The 25,044-nt window shown below is 46.6% G+C and overlaps 1 protein-coding gene across 1 annotated transcript; it reads left to right on the forward strand.

Moving 5' to 3' along the window:
* On the forward strand, window positions 1-24,476 carry LOC135392849 (uncharacterized). Its single transcript, XM_064623539.1, has 4 exons — window positions 1-226; window positions 8,517-8,746; window positions 13,672-13,822; window positions 22,412-24,476. Exons 1-4 carry the CDS (start codon window positions 148-150, stop codon window positions 22,831-22,833), a joined length of 882 nt encoding a protein of 293 aa, XP_064479609.1. The 5' UTR covers window positions 1-147; the 3' UTR covers window positions 22,834-24,476.
* The last annotated feature ends 568 nt before the right edge of the window (window positions 24,477-25,044 follow it).

The raw sequence follows: 25,044 nt of genomic DNA on the forward strand, positions 1-25,044 counted from the left end.
GGCGTTGCGCCAGAAATAGCGATAACTGCCTTTCTCCTCGGGTGGGCCGAGATATCTGGGAGGGAGGAACCGAAACCATGGAGCGGAAATCATGGCAGATGCGAACTTGAAAGGGGTCTGCTTGTTACGGCTGCTGCAGGTGTTCTGATGTTTGAAGGAATGGCGTTACTACTCTTCTTGTTGCTCCTGTGGAGCGAAAAATCGTTTGCTGAGACAAACAAATACTGTGAGTGTTGCATGTCTCTCTATATGAGTAAGATACGAACCGGTAGCGTATACTGTAGAAGGCATTTTTCTAGTATGTTTTGTGTATTATTGTTCACGTTTTGTTCTCCTGCCGCGTCCCCGGGAATATGCCCGTTCATATGAGTCAGAGGCGCACTGCTCTCGATCTGCATTGTCGGAAATCCATGTCGGAGTACAGAAGTAACTTACAACTTGGGAATGTTGAGTCGCTAAGCGTGCTACGGCAGTGCAGTCATGCAGCACTATGGGGCAGTCACATTTTTTGGATCGGTTCTGGTGGCTTAGTTGGTAGCGTGTTCGAACCCGGCCGAGGTCGCCAGGGATCTGGTGGCAGGGTGAAAGTTGCGTTGACACGCCGTCACCGTGTGGTACAGACTGACCAGGCGTCGCACATGATCGCAGTTGTCCATATTGGGACGAAAATCCACGAATTATTATCATATTTTTCTGCGATCTTTTTGTAGCTGCTGCGTTAATTCGACTGCACGCTCCTTCTGCGTTTTCGATAGTGGACTGTGACGTAATGTAACAGCGTGACAGTCATATCGCTTGCCAGTCAGTCCACATATTCTGTTGGTCCATGCGCAACTTACGATTTCACGTATGATAACGTTCCACCCTCCAAAGTCATGAACAAGGTCACTTAATTGCTCACGTTAATCCAGCACTGAATGTTTTCGCTAGTACTTTTTCTTCAGAAAGTACTTTATTAGCAATAGTGTGTTTAGCACATATAGGAGCTAAGTTACACTGTGGACGAAGAAAACGACATTCCCCAGGCAGCACAAACCCTCGGGAAAAGAATGGGAACGCAATGGGAGCTCCGGCTCCTGAACGGGCGATAGTGCCCGACTGGTTCCCAGCGGTGTGGGAACTGAGGAGGTAGGACATAAGAGAAGATAAGGTAGTCCCCCGACCGTGCCCTGATCATTTCCCGCTCTGGTCTCCTTTTGGTCATGTAAACAATAATATAGGATCGCTCCCCGATGCTGCTCTGATCATTTCCCGGTCTGGACTGACCTTGGTCATGTGACCAAAATATAGGATCGCTCCCCGATGCTGATCTGATCACTTCACGATAATCTGTCACATGACCGGGGTGCAGCATCGGATTTCTCTTCCCAGACAGTCAGGCGCCGAGTGATGCAATCACGTAACCGACAGTTTCGAATCTGGCCAATGATGTTCCTCGATCATCCAGCCGTGTTTGCACTGTCGGAGTCCCCGTCGCTCTCGCTGCGAGAAACGAGTGTATCCGGCCGTGCTCCCGAAACTTTTGAGGAATTCCAACATTTTTAATCGATTCATCGAGTGGTAAGTGCTATATCTTTTTGTGGTATTCCTGGCATTGATAAATGTTACTCATAGATGCTTTTCAACATGAGTGACACCGTTCTAGAAGGCTTCTCTCGAAACTTAGCATCGCATAGTTTCGATTTCAGTGATCCATTGTGGTTTATGCGTTGCTTTTAGGATAATGGACTCCGTTTTGGTGAAAATATGGTTCAGTAAAGTGTGGAATCGTATGTATTGTGTATTTGACATCAAACGAAATGTACCCATTTCTCAGGATGACTGCGTGCTGCAGCTGTGTTTTTCATCTCCTGCGTGCGTACAAAACTGGAATGCTAGAGGACTTCAGCTCAAGGTTGGTTTTTGGAGTCAGTCTAAATAAAAGAAAAGAAAAAAAAGGAACCTCCGAAGCGAATAAATTATTCCGCTTTAATCCGTTTGCGCAATGTGATCGACGCATGATATGTCAATTTCTTTGAAACTGTAAGTGGATGAAAGCTATCCTGTTCTTTCATTCAGAATGTCATGCTGGACCACTACCAGAGCGTGCTTAAAGGAATCAATGCCTTGATGAAGGTATCACCAATGTGCCCACCACCAGCTCTCTGCCTCAGAGCCAGTGATGATGGTCAAGATTTTTCTAGCGGATCTTGTCATGTCATGCTGAAAACTGTAAGTTTGGCTATTTGGTCTGTATTCAATGACGTGTGCATCATGTGGTGTGGTGTACTCTTCTAAGTGTAACCCTGACCTCGAGCTATCTTCCACTTTCAGAATCTACCCCGCACTTCGGTTACAACACTATGACCTATCGCGCTGTGATGATTGCTTGAAAGGAATACAGTCTGGTATGCTGTGTTGTTTTTCTTTTAAAAGAACTTCAGGTATCCATAATAAGAGGCCTTCCTAGCAAGAAAGCCATAAGAAAAGGCATCTTCTTGATACATTAATATTTCTCCTAAAGACAAGGGTACGAGTCACACTACATGTGCCATACTGCACTCTCAGAAAAAAGGGTGGACCTTTTAGGAGGTAATAGCTGTCGCATATGTTGTGCCTAAAAGGTTGCAAAGTTCTACCTGCTACCTCACTCTCTGCCACGAATAATAGGGTTACCGCTTCTGATTCGGTGAGAGAGGGGGGCGTACACCTTTTTGTTGTAATTGGGATGGATGATAATTTTTTTACCAGCTTTTTACACCCCTTATAATGTTGGCTTAGGAGCCTTCTCACGCCTTTTTCCTTAGATTGTGGTTCCCAAATTGTCTGTATGTTGTCCTCGTATTAGCAAAGGTGCGCGAATATTTCTTCTATTTTCTTAAAAGAAGGTATAGAACGATCATGCCACATGTAGTACGGATTCTCAAGTTGTTCACGTGTTCCATGTTGTTGGGCGTAACTCGTTACCAGTAACTCGATACCGTAACTAGGCTACTCTGCTTAGCTATTTTCAGTAACTTTTTGCATAGCTCTTTGCTTTTGGGCTCTAGTAACTTCTTGAAGAGCTCGTTCCTTTCCCTTTTTCTTTTGTTTCGGGGGGTGGGGGGTTAAGTTCGTCAAAGTAACTTGAAGACTGTTCAAAGTTCCTTTTGTTCAATCCTGGTCTACAAACATCGCAGGCTGAGTCCTCCCCCCATGATTTGAGATGAAAGATGGCACGTGCATGGCGCGACTAACTTCGGTTACACGGTGTTGTTACACGGTGAATGTTACAAATTATGTTTTAGCCGAGCATTAGGAAGCTCAGGTATCGCGCATCTTAACGATTAGAAGTGTATTGATAATGATAGAGGGCATTGAGTAGCAGGATTAAAACTTTGCACATTTCTACGATATGTATGTTGGGGACAACTCGTAGAGCATAAACTTGCTTTGTGCTCCTTTTTCATGTGCCTTATTACGAGATTAAAATCATCAAACCCCTTCCTAAAGAGGCCCGTAAATGTAGGCTTCTTTTGTCGTAGCAGATATTGATATCATTTTTGTATATCAAGACTATTTTGAAACGTCTTGAATCGCCCATTGTGACAGCAAGGTCTGAATTAACCATATAGACAGGTCAAGAGCTGAAAAGTATATATATTGAGTAGCAAATAACTTGAAGGTAACCTGTTACATTTCTAAAGTAGCTTAACTTCACGTCAATTTGCATTACGTTTTATTACGTGTAACTGCGTTTGAAATTTAGTTACCGGACGGTTTCACGTCAGTTCAGGCAGGGAGGTCCCATCGACCTCCTGGGTCTTCAGTATTTTTGATATTTATAAGCTTATCGTATATTATGATCAACATTTTTGCTGAATAGCTTTCGTGCAAAAAAATTGAGAAAATCCGGCCCTGAATTCTGATGTTTCAGTTTTGCCGTGCTTGCACGCGTATACCTCCCGAGTGTTAAGAGATACTGTTGTGAAATTTTTTATGCTGTTTTATTGTGCCTACAGGCCAGCTGTCAGAGAGCAAATTTTAGCGCGCAGGTGCAACGCTGTGTGCTATAAAAAATGGCGAACATGCCCTCTCGCGCACTTTTGTCCTGATTTCAACGCCTGATATCTCTGGCTATAGATGTCCCTGATCGCAATCCTTGGTATCAGCTCACTCATCTTTTAATGCTCTTTCATCTGATATATCTATCCTGCATATACTTCCTAGCGGCATGTGCTTAAATAGGCAAATGTTTAGGCATATTTCGAAATAAACGTGGATTTTGCGCGTGTATTTCTCAAAAAGGTCCCACTTAATTTCGTATATATTTTCCCAGGATATGGCCCGATGTTAGGCCTTTCACCTAACGCAAAAACTTCTTCTCCAAAGGCGTATACTACTGATTAGCGCGTTAAAACGCGGCCCCACTGCGTACGAACGTGTCGGAGATATCGACAGCCAGAGCAAGAAGCGTCGAAGTTTGAACAAAAGTGCGCGACAGAAACATGTTCGCCGCTTTTTATACGATACAGTGCTCCACCTGTGCGCCTAAATTTGCGCTCGGAGTGCTGGCAGGTAGGTATACTAAAGCACAAAAAAAAATGCACTACGATATCTTGTAGGACTCAGGATGTATACACGTGGAAACACGGCAAAATTGCAACAATCGAATTCAGGGCTGGATTTCTCGATTTTTTGCACGGAAAGTATTCGAATGATTAATTCTACCAATGTTGATCATCATCTGCGATGAGCGTCTAAATATATATGAAAACTCATGAAAATTCAGAAGGTCCATGGGACGTCCCTGTCTGAGCTAACGTGGAACCGGCCTACAATTATGTTCTGGCTAACCTTTTCAGTGGCTTCCATCTTTCAACAGTTAGAACTTAACTGGTAACGAGTTCCAACTTCTATATCTGTTCCATATAACCTGTGTTAAGTGAATATCTGTGAAGTAAATAGTACATATGCGGGACTGGTGGTTATATACTTTCAATGTAACTCTCTTTCTTTCATTGCTGGTGAAGTGATGCATTAAAGAACCCATGTATTTTGTGACTATGATGCAATAAAGAGTTTTCTACAATGACATATTGATTTTGTTTTTAAAAATCGCGCAAATTAACTCTTGTTTGGGGGGTAGAAGGTACCCGCAGGTGTGCATTGGCTGCACCTCGGGAAATCGTTGGGGTACGATACAGGCTGCCGATAACGGACCATTAACATCCCCGTGTTGCAAACCGTATGCCGGACCATGGTCGGGAGCCGACCAGGTCGGGTCGGTCGCCGCCGGCGCACCGACGTTGGGTCGTCGCGCTGTGCTGCCTGGGTCATTTTATTTCGTATTATAAATCAACCTCGCTAACAAACTCAGTACGCAAAACATAACTGCCGTTAGTAAACCTTACACGTTTCCAGGTTTTCAAAAGGCTTCTACCGGGTGTTTCAGTTAAATCCCCGAGCTAAATAATTCGCGAACGGGTGCAGCCGCGACAAAAATACGTAAACCGAAACCAATTAATTACTGCAACAAATGACCCGCTTCGGTGGCAGATTTTTCTCTAAAAGGTGTCCACTGAAGGTCCCAAAAGGGGTAGTATCCATTTTAATGCCGACAGCGCCCTGCTTTAGAAGTTACGCTTTTTTACGAAACTCATTTGCATTTTTATTTTAATAATAAGCGCCTCCAACTCATTCACACGGTGTGCAGCTTGTAGGTGGTATCGGACAGATACTTGTAAAAGAGAAAGTTCGTGGATTGGTGCACCCGTTCGCGAATTATTTAGCCCGGGGATTTAACTGAAACACCCGTATACAAGATACTCACAAAAAAAAAGTATTTATGCTCGGTAACTCAGTTACTGATACAAAAAAGTAACTCAGTAAATACTCAACCCCGAAAAGTCTTTGATTAGAGTACTAAATATCCACAAAACTATCCCGTTATATATTCTCACGATATATCATGTCGCAATTTGTGAAATTTACTGTAAAACAGATACAACGAAGCGAAGACAAGAACGGGTGTCATTTGGATACTCTCGTTTTCCTGCGATATCTTCTTGGTACATGCTCTCCTCCTCACTCCCCTTCCGCGGACACCTCGCCCAATAACGTTGCTCGCGCGGCTTCCCGATGCCGCGCCCAGAGTAGGTGGAAGAAACACGTGAAAAAGCGAGCACACAAGCTTAAACTACATCTATTTTTTAAACGAACTGTTTATTTCAAGTATTAACATTTATAGTCGTCCTTTCTCGCTATGTTTTACTCCATGAAACAACGTTTGTCTTCCCTGACCTCGACCCGAGCATTTACCAACATGTCGTTCAGGACAACACATTGTCCCTCGTAGGGTCCCGCGTACCCACTAAACCTAAGAAGCCGCCCGCGTTTGCAGACCACGCCACAGGGTGACAGAGGAACCCGGGGTATCTGAGATTAGATGTATGCACATGTATTTGGCATTGCGCCCCCAAAAATGCATTAAGTTAATCTGTTTATCGGCCTTCCTGTCTGAATTTAAAAGTATTTCTAAGATACCAAGTTTACTCCCCCAAATAGATAGAGTAACCTGAGTACAGTAGTTACATACACATTTGGAAAGAAGCCGCAAAACTCTGTAGTTTCAGCTTTTCCACAGGTAGGTGACACCATCGACCATGACGTCTCCTAGCAACAGCGCTCCCGCTCCCGCTCTTTATTCAACGTTGGATATCCGCCAGCAGCGGTGATGAGGGAAAGAGGAACGTTTCCAAACGCATTGCAGATTGACGCACGCCATATGACTTAACAAAGCTAGGAAGGAATTTCACGATACTCTGGTTTGAGGGAGGGAAAAATATATTTTGGGAGAATACAGTGTGAGTACACCTGGATTGATTGGTTGATTGATTGGTAGAAGAAAAAAATGGAGATGCAATGGATTACAATTCCATCAATACGGTAAGGTTTGAAGATTGGAGATTTAGGCCGCAGAGGAAGTGGAGTAGCGTGGGTTCTCATCTCGCGGTGAAACGAGTGTCCGAAGCACACAGGATGCAATTTTTTGCACCAGCGTGGTATATCGAACAGTGTTTCAATCGCGTCTATCCTTTGAGGCGCCCAATGTTTCAAAAAATAGATTTGTTCAAGTGGAGTGAAAGTGTTTATCACTTTCACTGTTTTTATTTCGAACATATTTCTCTCTCTGTCGGCAATCTGCGCCCCACAAAATCGCCCCTACTCCTTACACGCTACGCCACTGCGCAAATGGAGTTCAAGCCGAAATCACCACTGTGAGTTTCAGTCGTAGCTCGCCCACCAGATCTGTTAACGCGTTATTTAGAACACTGTTCGAACGCCGAAGGAGAAACTTCAGAAGGAAGCAGGTTCGTCCGAGAAAAGGGAGCAAAGACATCGCATCCACGCACATTCTCATCATGTTTGGCGTTGCGAGTACTCATCTTGACAGTAGGTACCCCATCCGGACCCACAGTTAACACACTTTGGCTCTCTTTTAGCATTGCACTCTGATCTTCGGTGAGGCCTAGCGCATATCCACCTAGGCCTTTTGTGGAACCTCGCCAATTTCGACCGTTCTGGCTGTTTTCTGACTGCTTTTTCAGAGCTCTTAGCTCTGCATGGGGCCTTCTATGTATGAATGAACTGTAGGTATATCAAATTTTAGGGTAATTCGCTGAGGGAGACGGACTGTGGGTGGAAAAGCCAGTATGACGTTGCGTGGTTCAGTAAACACATCGCCGGCATCTTCTGCCATAGAGTTGCGGATCCGTTGCCTTACAGGCGCGAGCCTGCAACCTTGAGTTACTTTGAGTATTGTACTCATTGGGGAAGTCAAAAATATTCCCTACCTTTCCTATGTACCATTTCGGTATTGATGGTTACACTGGAATTCCAGCTAAGCATTTTAGTCGGCAAATGTATGTAGACTGCCGCTTCAGAACGTGCACAGAAGAATGAAGACTCAAGTTGGAAATAGTGATCCATAATTTGTTGTTGGGCTAGCAGTCGCTTCTCATTGGTGACTGCATTAGTATTCACCTTCCAGGGAATGAATGTCCACTAGATGCTGACCGGAATATTGTGGGAATACCACCAGCTCTCCCTATATATTACTGTGGTGAGCGGGTCACCAAGTGTCGTTGTTGGCGTCACTCATTTCTTGTGTCTGGTGGGGAATAGCCTACACCGAGGTGTAAATTTTTGGTAAAGTTGCCCAATCGCCTACACGTCTAACGGGGGTGGAGCTCTCGTCAAGATGGGCATGTGGGGCTGCACGCGCACGGCGCCTTTCGCGTGACACGTGAAAGTAGTATCATACGTCACGTGCCCCCCCCCCCCCCCGTGAGCTAGTTAGACATTAGTGATAAAAAATTTGCTCTTGCGGTATAGTTACGTGTCATCGTTTTGCCTCATTTGTTCCTTGCAGATTGATATGTAGGTGGCCTGGCGTCTTTGATTCTTGATCACGTTCTTAGCATCATTGGCGATTGTGGAACTTGAACTGGAACCAACTTGACGCGTCTTACACTAGAACACCTATTCTTTTGCAGTGAAAATGTCGTCCCTCTGCGCGCCAAACGCGCACAAGCACGTACAGCCCTTGAAGATAGACGGAGCCGTCTTAACTTCCGAGGAGGACTTCCACGCAGACTCTTGTACTACGACCTTCCAGACAGACTCCATCCTGCAGAGGTTAATGCTTCGCTTCGAGCGTCTCGCTCTCAACTGCGACACCCACATGGACATTTTCGACGCAGCGGACGCCGTCGGGGATCCAAAGGTTGCTTTCGATTTATAGCGGTTATGACACCTTGCCCAAAGTTACGCGGGGTAGATGTAAAAGACGCTTGCTTGCGTCGATGTGAGCCTACATTCCAAGTTTTATGTTCGAAGGGAGCAATGAACTCTTAAAAAAAAAAAAAAGAAAAGGTATCGCGAAACCCGAAACTAACAATTCCGTGACACCACGGCAGACATCTCCACCAGTGAGGACATTGGCAAAGACGTCACGTGCGATTTACGAGAACCGGTACACTCTTAAAAATGAACTTCACCACATAGCACGCTCCTAGCCAACCACCATCCCGAATGGCAACGTTCTCGCCCCTGATTTGTTGAAAACGGGAGGAGGAGCCTATTTTGTGCCGTGCATAATGGTTTCCCTAATCTCTCCATCAACAGCACCCCCATCCCAAGATGTGAGGTTTGTCGTTACCTTGGTGTCACCATTGACAGCTCTTTGCGCTGGTCTAGGCTAGTAAGCCAAACGGTGTGTAAAGGCAAGAAGACTCTTAATGTACTCCGAAGGATCAGTGGCAAATCATGGGGCTGCAGTTCAAGTTCGCTGCTCACGCTACACAAAGCCCTCATTCTCTCGCGTATCCTGTACGTGTCGCCGTACGTGGATCTGGGACCTTCGCAATGGCAGGCTCTTGAGCGGCTCCATCGTGCAGGGATAAGAACGGCGCTTGGAATACCCAGCTTTTCTGGAATTACCCAGACCTACCTGGAAGCCAAGGAAAAGCCTGTCAGTATCCACTCCGAGCTTAGGGGGCTCCGCCACTTAGACAACTTGGCCACGTCCAAAAGCAAGCACTCTCTTTTTTCTGCCCTCGTAAAAAGGTCACACACGTCTCTCGGCCGCTTGGCCAGCGTATACGCCACTAGCGCCCTGGCCCACAGTGAGCGATCGCCTCAACATCCTGCTGGGTTACCTTCAGTGCCATGGCGAGAGTTCGTACCGGGTGTAACGCTCGACGTTCCGGGCCTTCATAAAAAGAGGGAGTGTAGCCCCCTGGTCGCTAGAACGGCGGCTGAGAACCTCATAACTGACGTCTACCACTCACATACTCTGGTATTCACTGATGGCTCTATTGACGATCGTACCAAAAGTGCCACGTGTGCCTTCCACATCCCGTCAGAGAACGTGGCCTGGCAAGGGAGATCATCGCGTTACCCGATATCCTCCACGACTGCTGAGCTCCTGGCTCTCCTGCATGCAGCTGCTGCGGTTCAGGTACGAGGGTTTGCCAGAGCAGTCCTACTCACAGACTCGAGATGCGCTCTATCGGACGTGATGAACCCCATGTGTGACAACATCTTAGCGCGAAGCATCAGAAGATCGTGCGCCCAACATAAACAAGCTGGAGGCGATATCGCCTTCCAATGGATACCGTCCCACGTCGGTGTCGGCGGCAACGAAAGGGCGGACCAGCTGGCGTCCTCGGCACACCTGGGCTGTAGCAATGTTTTGCCAACTCCGGACGACGCCGACAGGCAGATGTCTGTTCAGCTCCTTGTTGAACAGCGCCACCCTGGAATACGGGACATCATGCATCATAATCGCCCTCCTCTTCCCACGAAAAATCTTCCTCGAAGCATCCAGACCATGCTCCATAGGCTCCGCACTGGGTGCGCGTTCACCAATTCTCAGCTGTTCAAGATAGGCTCTAGGGGTGACGCCTGCTGTGGCCACTGTCAACAACCCGAAACAATCGAACACATCCTGCGAGACTGCCAAGCATACCATTCTGCGCGCGAAACACATCTCCCTCGCTCCACCTCGGGCTCGCTAGCAGACATCCTCTACCCCGCTGGTTCTTCTGCCGAACGTTCCGCCAAAGCAAGAAACCTCATTCTCTTCCTGCTGAAGACAGGCCTTGCTGATCGACCCATCTAATACTGTACTCTCCCCGATGAACTCGTGCACCTCACCGCATCCCCATCCTTCAACCTCCTCTATCCTCCATCCGTCCGTCCTTCCTCTGTGTTTTGTTTTGCTATGCGTTTTCCTTTTCTTTTTTTGGCTATAGTCGTGACGACGCCCACTTCTGTGTGGCCAACAACGGCGAGCCTATCCTGCCATCACCCCCCCCCCTCATTTTTAAGAGTGTAGGAATGACCGAAGTTCTCGCTTCTCTTATGCCATAGGGTATGACGGGTGATGCCACAGATCGCCATAGATGTCGCTATCACCCCTCTAAAAACTGAAAGGTTCCGTAAAGTGGCAGAGGTGGAATCTCAGATGATTTATCTACTTGATAGCTTGAGTACTCTGACGTCACAATTTTCGTCCTCATTGCTCCCACAGTTCTTTAGAATATTAAAAAGTCGGGAGGCGCCAGAGAGGCACCTGGAGCGTGCTATGTGGTGAAGTTCTGTTTTAACAGTAATCATCCGGAGACAATTGCGCATATCCTGACAGAATGCCGTGCATACCATGCCATGCGGGAAACCCATCTTCCCCACGCCAGGCCTGGTATACTGACGGACGTCCTCTTCCCCGAAGGTTCTTGTGCGGAACGTCTTTCAAAAACTCGCGGCCTCGTGCGCTTTCTCCAAGCAACGGGCCTAGCGGAGAGACCACTAGTGCACCTCTCACCTACAGTGTGCTTCCGTCCCATCAGTACCGGTCATCCTGCTTCTACATCACTTTGAAGTCCTCAACTCCCCTTTCTCCCACCTTCTTTTCCTTTTTTTTGGCTATAGTCGTGACGATGCCCACTTGAGTGCGGCCAACAACGGCAAGCTACCTCGACCCCCCCCCCCCCCTCTGTTTTAACAGTGTAGCCACACGGCAAACTTAATGCATTAAACGGAATGACAATAACTTGACCTCCTAGCCAACCATCATCTCGAATGTCATCGTTCTCTCTCCTAATTTGCTGAAAACGGGAGCCGTACGCCTTCTTTGTGACAATTATGCAATTCACAATGGCCACAAAAAAGGCGTACGCCTCCTGTTTTCAACAAATCAGGGCAGAGAACGATATCATTCGAAATGATGGTTGGACAACAGGTGAAGTAACGGCCGTTCCGCTAACGGCATTAGGTTTGGCGTCTGACTAGCGTGTAACACTAATCGAGGTCCATATAGGAGCATGTTGCTTTCTTCAAAAGACGTCTGCCCTTTTTGTGGAAACAGTAATTCCACAATCCCTTCTGACAAATAATGCTGATGCCATTCCATTCCTCTGATCACTACCATGTGTCTTTTGGCGCACGTTAAAGAACCCTCAGGTGGGAAAACACAATCAACAGATCGACCACTGTGGCGTCGCTCATGATCAGAGTTGTCTCGCGACGTAAAGCCACGAATTTTACCACGAGTCATTTCTATTCCATTCCTAAACCGTTCCCAACATTCTATTCCTATTTGCGATGCAGACGGGGTGATTGCGGGATAATTTCACTACAGCAATGCCTATCCTGCAACCCTAGTTTCGATTCGAACTGACAGACGCGGCGCCCAGCGATTGTAGCGTGAGAGCTTTGGCGCCTGAAAACTGACATCATCACGAAGACCTGGATGTGACCAGTACCATACGAGAAGTCACGCTTTCGAAAAGTGAAAGAGCGTGAAGGGGAGTGTGCGAAGTGGAAGTCCTGTAAACAACGAGAGCGGGTTGCAAGGCGTGGCAGTGTTCGGGAAGACTAGGGCTTTATGTTTTAAATACTTGGAGCATTCGCCAATATGCATAGAGAGCAACTATAGCAAATTGGATATGATAGGCACTATTCCTTTCTCTGCTTGTAGGACGAAAGCAAAACACTTCGAAACGACGAACCACCCTCGATAGCTGGCTTCAAGGCATCACCTGTAAAGTCAGTCGTGTGGCGTCCGAAACTTTACATAGACCACGTGGAGGTCCGAGTTTAGTGGTCTGTGGTGATGGCAACATCCACACGTGTCCACAGGATTTGGGAACTCCTATGCCAGGCACGACTGAACTTTTGCCTGCAACAAACGAAAGTTTTTCGGAAAATACCGCGCCGCCTGACCAAGTAATTTGCGTCATCGGATTGCTTGTACGAGTGATTTCTAATGAGCGTGCCAATGGCTCCCATTTTTGTATTTGCCGCACTTCTCAATCTATGTTAATTACATGCACCGTAGTGCTCTCCTCTACACTCTTAAAAATGAACTTCACCGCATAGCACGCTCCAAGCCAACCAGAATCGCGAATGATATCGTTATCTGCCTTGATTTGTTGAAAACGGGAGGCGTACGCCTTTTTTGTGACACTTATGCTGTTCATAATTGTCACAGAAAAGGCGTACGCCTCCCGTTTTCAACCAATCAGGTCGGATAACGATATTATTCGTAATGATTGTTGGCTAGGAGCGTGCTATGCGGTGAACTTTATTTTTAAGAGTGTAGGTTAGGTTAGGTTGGTTTGGATGAGGGCTCGCCCCTACCCCACGCCTCTGGGCGTCCTAGTATGCCGCCATAGACGCAGACGCTGTGGAGTTTAGTGGGAGTGAGTGGACCTCACGACATATATTTTAGCCCTCGTGCACAAGTGAAAGCGAGGCCGTGTGACGCATCGAAATGTCGCGCATGCAAGTGTATTGATAAGAAACCTGCGGGTCTGCTGCCACGGACTTCTTGGTAACACCGAATAGCGGGCACGGCGAGGCCTTTTTAATTAGTAGGCCGCTTCGTGATCCCCCGCCCCTGGGGGTCGCGACACGTAGTGAGGGCGACCGCAACGAGGGCACAGTTTGGGAACCACTGGGTTAGTCTGTCCCCGCACGCCGTACCAGCAGCGTCGTGGTGTCCCCCGGCTTGAAGAGGATAAAGTATATGTGGTAAAGTGCTGGTAGTAGGTAGGTCAAGAGGTCAGTTGTAAATAGAACAATACACCTGTTAAGCATGCTGCGTTCACTCATCATTCCCCCTCTCCTTTGCTTACCCATTTCCAGATAACGTTATCCTGCGGAAAGAATGAATCTCAAGTGGGCACCATTCAGATGCAAAGCAACTTCGTCACCTTGAAATACAGGACGAAGTCCACCTTCAGAGACAGTGGCTTTAAGCTAATTCTTACTTCGTACCGTCCCAAACTTCTGCCTGGTAAGTATCGCCCTTCTAGCTTATTATTATGTCGCTCTTGCTCACTGAATCACTAAACTGACCACCCCAGGCATGGTACTGCTTAGAAGTTCAGCTACATCATAAAAAATAACATTGTCACAAGATAAGAAGTACAACTTGAAGTTACAATATTTGATAACTCCAGTAACCTAAAGGTGGTGTTCCTTCTTACCATGCAAGTGGTGGTGTTCCTTCTTACCAACTTTACATGGCAACCGTATAAAGACGCTCGCTTCCTAAAGCTGTGTAAATCAAATGGTACAAGGTGTGGAAACAGGGTTCTTGTATTGCTACCTGAGGGAATGGGACAAGTCAGAATCTCCTCCTCCTTTGAAGCAAAAGCACAGTGCGGACGCGGCAGAGTCCACCAACGACGGCATCCCACTATTCTGAACAGCGTCAGGTTAAAATGTACTCCATGCCGTACACTCTAAATCGTTTCACACCTTTAAAGGTGTAAAATAGGTGTATTAACAAAGATCACACCCCTTTCACACCCTACAACTTTGTTTTGGAAGTTCCTGAGGGTGTAACAATGGAGTACTACGCCCTCAGGTGAAATATGGTGATAGTGTGTCGCCAGGGTGTAGAAAGGGAGTATGTTAGTTTTCGTTCACATGAACAAAAGTAAATATATACAACAACAGGGAACAGGAAGTTACATTACAAAAGTGCATGCCCTGGATTTACAACACGTCTACCATCTGGTAATGCATGCAGATTTAGAAGATTTGTTGAGATAGTGCTTAAATTTCTTAAAACACGTTGCTCCTCATTGCAAGGCAGAACAAATACATGATAGTGCTCATCATACTCAACTGTAGTTAATGTTTGTATGAGAAAAATGGTATCAGAGTTAATAACATGTATGCCTGCAATCTCAATGAACACGGGTAAGTCCTACTCGGAAGATTCTTTGGCAAGCCAACAGCAAATTTGTTATCATTATCAACTGCACTTTTCACATAGACTATAGATTCTGCGTGAATATCACGGTCATGAATGTAACTCTGAATGGCTTCTGGGGCATGTTGAAGTAGTATCTCCTTGGAATCATCAGTAGATGTGGCATTTCTCACGAAGGGCTGCGACCACACATACATTTGATAAAATTGATGCCTTCTTGCTAATGAAAGGGTTATGCCCTTAAAATGTAAATTTTTTTCTAGCAACATCGTTAAAATGCTGGTGTTTCCCTTCGAAACGCGTACAACCATACAGATAGGAAAGGACCAAGCATCCTGATGAGTCGCGGATAATGAACAACGTAATGCATTTTACAAGGGTTAGATATTTGTGGGTACAACACTGCAAAGCCTTGAAGAAGCGAATAAATGCAGCGTTCTAAGTAATGAACACGCATATGGGGGAGGTGCCTGCTCATGAGAAGGTCTACAGTTTCACGAAAAGCTATATACAGCTGCCATGCTTCATTGCCATGCACAGCTGCCACGCCATACATGTCTGTATGTCGGCTGTGCATGTTTACCCACATATTTAATCACCTTGATGTGCATACATATATGGACCTCAATGTGATTATACGCAATATGCTGGTAATTGTGAAAACACAGTTACCAGCATATTGCCAGAAACCCAACAGTTTTATTCGGCATTACACCCTTTACACCCCGATTGCCATGAGGGTGTTAAAATACACCTTAAAAGATGTGCGCCATGAACATTTTGATTTACACCCTTTAAGGTGTAAAACGATTTAGAGTGTACAAGTACAAGAGTAACTTTAAACTTCCAAGTTTGGCTCGTCAACTTCACTTGGCTGGAATGTCCTTCGCGAAACGTGCACGTTTATTGGCACGTTTATTGGCTGTTAGTAACAGCCAATAAACGTGTAAATATGCACCTGCTATATATGTGACCCGCACAGAACAAATCCAAGCTCCAAGCCCCAAGCTCCACCTCGGTCGTGCAAGTGCAAACATAATAAATCTAACGATTCGTTTACTCCCCGACGTATGGTCATCAACCTTCAAGGCGGCTTACTGGGTCCTACACCTCCCAGACATATTAAATGTTGGCTGGTAGTCTGTTTTTGCCGAGCCGTCTGCATGCCAGTAACATAGATATAGGGAGTCATATAATATCGTTCGCGTCAACCACACACCACAGAAGATGTCGAACCAATAATTTCCCACGAAATCAACTTCTGGGGGGAGGAGGGTGTATTTGTTTTTGGGCGTATATATTGCTAGCCAACCAGTGACAGATATTTCAAGGGGGGCTTCAAAAAGGAAAGAAAGAAAGAACAGGAGGGTGTAGGGTGTAATATCTCGGTTGGAAACACAGAAACCCTGTTGCTATGAGTGTTAAATGCGCATGCTGCTGGGCAGTGACCACGTCACATTGATCAGCCGGTCTCGTTTAGTCTCATTTAAATGTAAGCGTAGTGTTAAATAAGCTGTCGTCGTGACAACAGCGTTACTTCAGAGGTCCATGGTGCACTGTCACGAGTGCATGAGCTACATTAGTGTGGAATTTAAATCACGCAATTAATCGCGTGGGCGACACGCAGGTGCCGGTAAGAATAAAGTATGTCCTACACTCTTAAAACAAAGCTTCACCACATAGCACGCTGAGGGCCAACCATTGTACAGAATGATACCTCTGTCGCTCTTGATTTGTGGAAAGCGCGGGGCGTATACAGGGTGTCCCAGAAAACGTGTCATTGATTTATAATAAAAAAAACTACGCCACCTAGAATCAAGCGGTCAACAGCATTTGTTCTTATTATGTTTTTGCCACCTCCTAATGTGAATGTCATGTACTCCAAGTTTAATTATGTAAATATTTGCGAACTGAACTTGGAAATTTGCCAAGTAAAGGTCACGTTTTTACCCCACCAATATGAAGAGCGTGCCGAATTTACTCAAATTCATGATGATTGACAGTGATATTCACGAGCTATCCCATCGGAAAAAATAGCCGAATATCACGCTTTTCGGGGTACCGGACCATAACGCGCGATGACTTTTTGAGCGCAATTGCTCTCAGTGCGACGAAAGGAGGTTCCGCAGCCAGCCCACAGAGTGATAGTAGAAAAAGTAACACTTCTTAAAATTGGGAGAGGGAAAGCATTATCCCAGCGAAAGTCGTACGTGATAAGCCGTACCTGTTTTATCTCTTTCTGTGATGTCGAGGAGGGCTGGGTTTCCAATCTCCTTTCGTCGGACCGACAAAGATTGCGCTGAAAAATTCATCGTGGGCTATTCTGTGCGACCTCCGTAGAGCATGATGTTCGGCTATTTTTTCCGATGGGATAGCTCCTGAATATCCTTGTCAATTATCATTAATTTCACTAAATTACACACGCTCTTCACATTGGTGGGGTAAAAAAGTGACCTTTACTAGGCAAATTTCGGACTTAAGCTCGCAAAAATTTACATAATTAAACTTACGTTACACGACATTCACATGAGGAGGTGGCAAAAACCCAGTAAGAACAAATGCCATTGACCGCATGACTCTAGGTGGTGTAGTTTTTTTATTATAATTCAATGACACGTTTTCTGGGACACCCTGTATACGGTTTGTTGTTACAAGTAGCATTTCTGCATAATTAAGTGCCACAAAAGGCGTACTCCTCCCGTTTTCAACAGATCAGGGGAGAAAACATGTCATTCGGAATGATAGTTGGCTATAGGAGTGTGCTATGTGGTGAATAAGTTGATTTTTGAGAGTACACTTGTTGGCGCTTTCTTGATGGGGGCGTGTTTAAAGGGACAGTTCGCTCCCTCACATAACAACAAAAAAAGAAAGAAAACGTCGCAGGAAAGTACACTGCTAACATAGATGGTGGTGGTGGTGATAGGGCTTGCCGTTGTCGGCCTCACGTATGTGGGCAACGTCACGTAACATAGAACACGTAGAACAACGTAACATAGAACTTCACCACATAGCACGCTCCTAGCCAATCATCATTCTGAATGATATCATTCTGTGTCATGATTCAACACAGGGGGAGGAGCCTATCTGGGACATGCATAATGTGTCCCAGATACGCACCTCCTCCCATTTTCAGCAAATAAGGACACAGAATGATATTGTCACGACGACAATGATGACTCATCTCACGCGACTCATGTCACGCGCATTATCATTCTGTCATTAAATCATTGCCATCGCCACGCTGTGCTGCCTGTATCATTTGGTGGAAGTGCTGGCTTGCTTCCCCTCAGGCACCCCTACAAGACCATCTACGACCATCCACAAGACCTTCGTGTACTATTGCTGCGCCTCTGGCCCCAACGCTGCTGTGATGGCCGTCGACGCCCCAGCCCGCACAGATGACGCGACAGACCAGACGACGACCAGACCAGACAATACGCTCCCCAGCCCAGTAGATAAACGACGTCCACGACAGCAGCATGACGAGGCATGGCAAGCGGACCGGAGGCACCTGGCTACTGCGGGCAGCACAGCGTCACCTCATCTTTCGTCCAGTGACATCCACATCTACCTCGACGAACAATCCGAAACTCATCATCTCCCTCATCGCTCATCAACATTGACCATCGTGTCGAGGAGGTCACGACTTCGGGAGGGAGGGTATTGTCACGACGACGATGACGACTCATCTCACGCGACTCATGTCACGCGCATTATCATTCTGTCATTAAATCATTGCCATCGCCACGCTGTGCTGCCTGTTTCATTTGGTGGAGGTGCTGGCTTGCTTCCCCTCAGACACCCCTACAAGACCATCTACGACCATCCACAAGACCTTCGTGTACTTTTGCTGCGCCTCTGGCCCCAACGCTGCTGTGATGGCCGTCGACGCCCCAGCCCGCACAGATGACGCGACAGACCAGACGACGACCAGACCAGACAATACGCTCCCCAGCCCCGTAGATAAACGACGTCCACGACAGCAGCATGACGAGGCATGGCAAGCGGACCGGGGGCACCGGGCTACTGCGAGCAGCACAGCGTCACCTCATCTTTCATCCACTGACATCCACATCTACCTCGACGAACAATCCGAAACTCGTCTCCCTCATCGCTCATCATAATTGACCATCGTGTCCAGGAGGTCACGACTTCGGGAGGGGGGTATTGTCACGACGACAATGACGACTCATCTCACGCGGCTCATGTCACGTGCATTATCATTGTCATTAAATCATTGCCATCGCCACGCTGTGCTGCCCGTATCAATATCATTCGGAATGATGGTTGGCTAGGAGCGTGCTATGTGGTGAAATTCTGTTTTAACAGTGTAGACAATGAACAACTCCCCGTGAGTCCCTCTCGTTCAAATCTACACTCTTAAAAATGAACTTAACCACATAACGCGCTCATAGCCAAGTATCATCCCGAATGACAACGTTCTCTCCCTTGATTTGATGAAAACGGGGAGCGTACGCCATTTTTGTGGCAATTCTGAATTGCACAGTGCCACAAAAATGACGTGCCCCCCCCCCCCTCCCTGGATTTCAGCAAATTAGGGATAATAAACGATGTCACTCGGGATGATGGTTAAGAGCGTGTTATGTGGTGAAGCTCATCTTTAAGAGTGTAGGTATTTTCCGAGTTTTCAGTATTTTGCTGTGGGCACCCGGGCAGCGCGGGCAGGCGCCGGGAGAGGAGCATATTACGTGAGCTGCGATCTACCCGCGTGACGTATGGTGACGTTGCTTCAGGGCTGGCGACAGCAAGCCGCATTTCAATAGGGAGTTTTAGTATACCCTTCCGTAACGCACGGAACGTCAACGCAGAGTACGTAGTTCGCTACCGTCAAACGAACAGCAAGAGAGTTTTAGCAGATCGTCAGGCAACGCTACGAACGGTACGGTAAGAACTGTGTTGCCATCCAACGGCGATAACATGAACTACCGTTCCCAACTTGTCTAGGTATCTGTTTCCGAACGAATTGCCTAATATAACTACGTTTTCGTGCTCTGTTCTTGTTTTCTTTGCGTTTGAAAATTAATTTGTTGTTCCACCAACAAACGAAAGGACAACGGACACTCCCTGCAGGTCAGTTCATCGCTATCACCCGCCGTTATGGCGGACGCTGTTGCTCACTCGGACTTGGTTGGCAGCATCCAGAGACAAATTCAAATTGGACGTTGACTTCCTTGACGCACAGATAAAGCTTTCCCACCTAGGCGCATAGTAGACATCTGAACACCACGCTACTGTTTTCTTTCTCCTCCTTATAGTCAAAGATGCTTGCTGTAGCAGGCCATGGTCATTCCATTGCAGCGGACAAGAAATGGCAACGGTCAAGCACCTAAGCGTACGTGGTGCAATGTCATGTGGAATGTCATGACTCATAGCTAGAGAAGACGGCACCAGTGCAGTAGGAGTGACGTCAGTTTGCAGACAACTCCGACAATACACCAAATCTTCAAGAAGGTTAATCCCAAATAGGGAACACGTGGAGGACACAGCCTCTTTGTAAGATAACGGCCTCTGTGCCCTCCTTTCGGCTATTTGCCCGGTCTTCGCAGAATGAGTTGTGATATCGGGCAGCTTGTTCGAAGGCAGGCAGTGGAGGATTGATGATAGGTCGAAGCCGAGTTGTCGCGAACCCCAGCTCGGAAAGTAGCGGTAGCGGTAGCGCTCAAAGATTGCGCTACCGCAAATTTGTAACGGAAGTACTTCTTTCGTTACCAGTTTAAAAAAGTAGCGCGATCTCTACTCCGCTACCGAAAAAAGTAACGGATACGGTAGCGCCGCTACTAGTAACGGCGCTACGTACAACACTGCTTCGAACACAGTCGACGAGGTGTTGCAGGCAGCCATGTAGTTTTGTGCAACGAAAACAACGTTGAGGACGGAACGCAAAAAGATGAGCCGATCGTTCCAACGTGAAACGCGGAAGCCACGTTTCCGTTCCTGCGCACGCGCTCTTGCTCACGTGGAGAATAGCGTTCCTTCCGTTCGCTGCGTAACGGTCTACTAAAACTCTGTAATAGTGAATTTTAGTGCATCGTACGCTATCGTCTTTGCGTACGTAAGGAATAGCGTGGTGTTTCTGCGCACCGCGCGAAGCTTGCTTTCTGTTTTGCGCGTGCGCAGGACCGCCAACGCTATCCCTTACGTACGCAAAGGCGATAGCGTACGATGCACTCAAACTCTCAACTCGATAAAGGGGAACGGGAACGCCCTCTTGCCGTCACACTGTTCTCAGACTGACGTCGCGTGCACGTCCTTTTCCGCGGGAAGGTCTACTTGCGTGGACCTTGTTTCCTTCAGATGCCTACAATAAATCATACCGCTCGAGCTGCCGGTAACTAATACAGTACCGTGTGCGACCAAAATCAAGGAATCGATGCTTGGGGAGCGAACTGTCCCTTTGAGGGGCGATTGTATGTAGTGTCCCCTATGACTATAAAATTGATTCACGTGAAATTTCCGTCACAATTTCGATATTCGTGAGCCAAACACATAGAAGAGGGGAAATATACGTTGAAGGACAGAGAGAGGTCGCCATGCTCACGTAGGGTGAGGGTTGGGATGTGGTACCGTAACCTTTCCCCTACATTCGTCGTGTGCAATAATTCCTTATTTTGATTTTGTACCATTCATTGGTGCAGGTCGTCCCCCCTCCCCTAGTACCGTGACGTAGTTCTGAATCGACAGCCTCTGTTAATGTATACTCTTAGAAAAAAAGATTGATTTATTACTTATACCCTTGAGGTGTAACGGGCTGTCACGTATGTTAGTTCAAAAAGGCGTTAAGGTCAAATCCCTTGAATTGGTGGCAATATTAAACCCTGTTTGCAGGGTGTAACATTACCACCTTAAGGGATACTGTCGTACCCCGTGGATAGGTGATAAAATTGCCACTCCTGGATGCTACACTACCCTCTGCGCAGGTGGTAAAACAGCCACCCCTGGGTGCTGCAATATACCCTGTGCGGAGGTGTGTGCGCGTGTGAGTCCATCTCATAACGGCATATCCGCGTATAGCATCTCCTTCCCGCCCCTTCCCGGCGCATTTAGCCCTTGAGAGCTACATTTGACTGGAAGTTATCTTCATGAACGGATCGCCAAGGGAAAGACACAAGCAAATATTAATTGTGCTTACAAACATGCAAGCTTCGCGCGCGAGACCGCACGCGCAAAGCACACAGGTTAGGCTGAAAGGTCATGCAGGTCGTGCAGATATTAATACGCTGGAACTTCGCAAATTCTGAGATCTCGTCATTCTAGTAACGGAAAGTCTGCACCCACAAGTGACAACATTTCCGGTTGGAATACAGCCGTGTTGCTGACTGTGTTTTCTACTCAAATTACTCCTCAAATACGATGATACAGTTCCTTGGAGAAATTATCGTTGTGGCATGTAATAAACGTGTATACCCTGGGTGGTAAATGAGCTTGGTTACTACCCTGCGTATGTTGTCCACCGGAAGATGGTGCCGCAATACAGGAGGTAAACAGCTCCGTTATACCCTTCCGCAAGGGCACGCTGCAGCCTGGGTGGTAAGAGGGCCGGTTACCACCTTTCCAAAACCTTTTTTTTATACTAAGAGTGTAATATGCATACACACAGCTTCACACTCTCATCATTTTCCTGCTATTGCTCTCTGTCTCTAGGCGTGAACGACAAACCTCATTGTGGTGGATTCGAATGTCGCAATACGGGCTTTTGCATCTCCAGTGACCTCAAGTGTGACGGTGTCAACCACTGCGATGACGACAGCGATGAAGCTGACTCATGTGCGAACAACGAGAAAACCACAAGTACGCGAATCCTACAGACATCCCCCGAAAGTACGACATTCGTGGAATTCCCAACAACGTCACGAGAAGACGTAACATCATCTACTTACGACACAATAGAGTCGGTACAAAGTACTCCAAGGAGACAAGAGGCGGATAGTTATGAGCAAGAGACGTGCGAGTCGTGGAGGGGTGGAAGGCTGGACACGATTCTCGGCGGTATTGGGATCCCTACGCACGTGTGTTACGCTGGTTATTTTGTTTACGGTACAATAAAGTCCCTCTTCGGCTATTGAACGAACAAATCAAGGCGTGAGAGAGACAGCAGTCTATCCGCCATCTTGGGCATCTTCCATCTTCTATGCTCGTGCTATGGACCATGCGACTCCAAGTCTAGTCTACAAAATATGATGTTTTAGATAGAGGGTTTACTCAACCATCAAGATCCGCAATGCTCACAATATCTCAAGCAGGCGATTGGTGCTCCTATTCAACATCTACAGCAGCTGGCTGCAGCATTGCCTTTTTTTTCTATATCTGCTTTTCCCTCCTTAGTCGTACGGAAAGATATGAGTACGTTACACGGGTACGAAAACGGCCTAATGGGCTTGAGATCGCAACACACAGCGGTACGCAAAAGTCTCATCGGAGTCCTACATTCTTTTCGTGCCCCGCGCATGAAAACGACGAATGCCCGCAAGACCAAATTGTGGATGTTCTTCCTGACTGCCCTTAGAAAGAAACCTCAGCTGCCATGCAGCTTGAGAAAACGATTAATGCTTAATGATTCTCGACCATTCCATGTCAAATGATCAATAATGCGACTGCTTAGTGCTTTATTTCCGTCTAGTGTTTTATGACTTACCCGCTGAGTTGTTCCTGCGCTACGATGCGCCGCAGTACGCGTACACGTTCGCGATGTTACCTTCAATTTAAAAATTATTGAGTTCGACGAAACGTACATCTAAGATTTTTACAATAATTCTTGCTAAGAACACGGTGCATCGAATGACATCTTGATCATGTTTCTATCACGACCTCATCACATCGAATTTTTCTATCAACCTTCTCCACTGTCGAATAAGACTCTTTCTAACATGCTCCGTATAACCTTACGTGGGCCGTTGTGTCTGCTCAAAAAGATATAGGTTTTCGCCAAGCACTACAGCTTTGAGGGGCTCTGCATCCCATAAAGTTTAATTATGTCAGAAAAGAACAATGTTTTGTTGCTTTTCGATTCATAAGGAATCACACACACACACAAAGAAGAGAAATCACATAAAATTCTAAGAGCGCGTCGAGCGGCACCTCTGGATCAGTTGGCATGGAATGGCCCCCCTCCATCATTACAACCAACCACGCAAAAGAGCCCTAGAAACATGTTAACGTACAGAAGAAGCTAAACCGCAAGCCCTCTAAACAGCATTCACATCCCCCACCAGTAAAGAATAAAAGAAAAAAGATACACAGTATAGTACGAAGCTATGCATGTCTACGCCGTTTTTATCACGACCTCCTCACACCTAATTTTTCGGTCAAAAATTTTCATTTTGTCGAATTTTCACTTTTTTTTCTTTTTTTGCTGCTGCTTACAGTGCACCTGCAGGACTGAGTTTTTTCAGTTTTTTCATGGTTAAAGTAATTCGATCTTCGGGCATCAGGCGTTACACATTCGTTCTTCCCACACCCATGGCATGAGAAGCTGAACTGTGATAAAGAATTCAGAAAGAACCATTGAGGCCAGCCACATATTTTTTCCTTGTTTCTCAACGCCACTAGTCAATGCGTGTCATGTGTACGTTTTGATAGTTTGTAACATAGTCATGTAGTCGGTAGAATTCTTTATGGATGTCCACACATTCTACCGTATTATTCGTTTCTGCCTTTCACCTCTATTTGTTCCTGTAATAAACTGGATACGTTTGTGGCATGATAGCTACTTCAATGGCTTCTATCTGTTACGTATGGCTACACCTGGCTACGTTTGGGTACCCGGAGGGGTACATTTTGCGTAAGCGAGTTGGCAACAGCGCGCAGAGTATGCGGCTCCGCGAGATATATCTCTACGCGTCGCAGCCAAGACGGAGCTTCCCTCGTACGGCGATGATTGGACATAGAACTCTGGGAAAGAGACGTTCCCGCAATATATTTCCTTCAACAGTTGTGTGCGCTATAGATGACGTACCCTTGACGTTTTTGGCAGGTTCGGAAAGAACATCCGAAATGGCACCTTTCCACACGTTTTAATTACAAACGGATGAACCCCTGAACATGACAGGACTGATGTTCTGAGGCTGGGGAGAACATAGAAGGCTATGTAGAAGGCTAGAAGGCTCTTCAGTGACTTTCATCTTTCATGGATGAACCCCTTTCCGTTTGCTTCTCTCCGAATCTCTCATATGTGAGGCAAGATAGACCGGAGAAAAGGGGTGAAGAACTGTAGATGTAGTTAGGCGTCGGTGACGGACCCGATGTCCCTGGCTATCTGCCAAACTCAAAAGGAGATT

Source organism: Ornithodoros turicata, chromosome 4 (genome assembly GCF_037126465.1).
Source record: "Ornithodoros turicata isolate Travis chromosome 4, ASM3712646v1, whole genome shotgun sequence".
Taxonomy (NCBI): Eukaryota; Metazoa; Arthropoda; class Arachnida; order Ixodida; family Argasidae; genus Ornithodoros; species Ornithodoros turicata.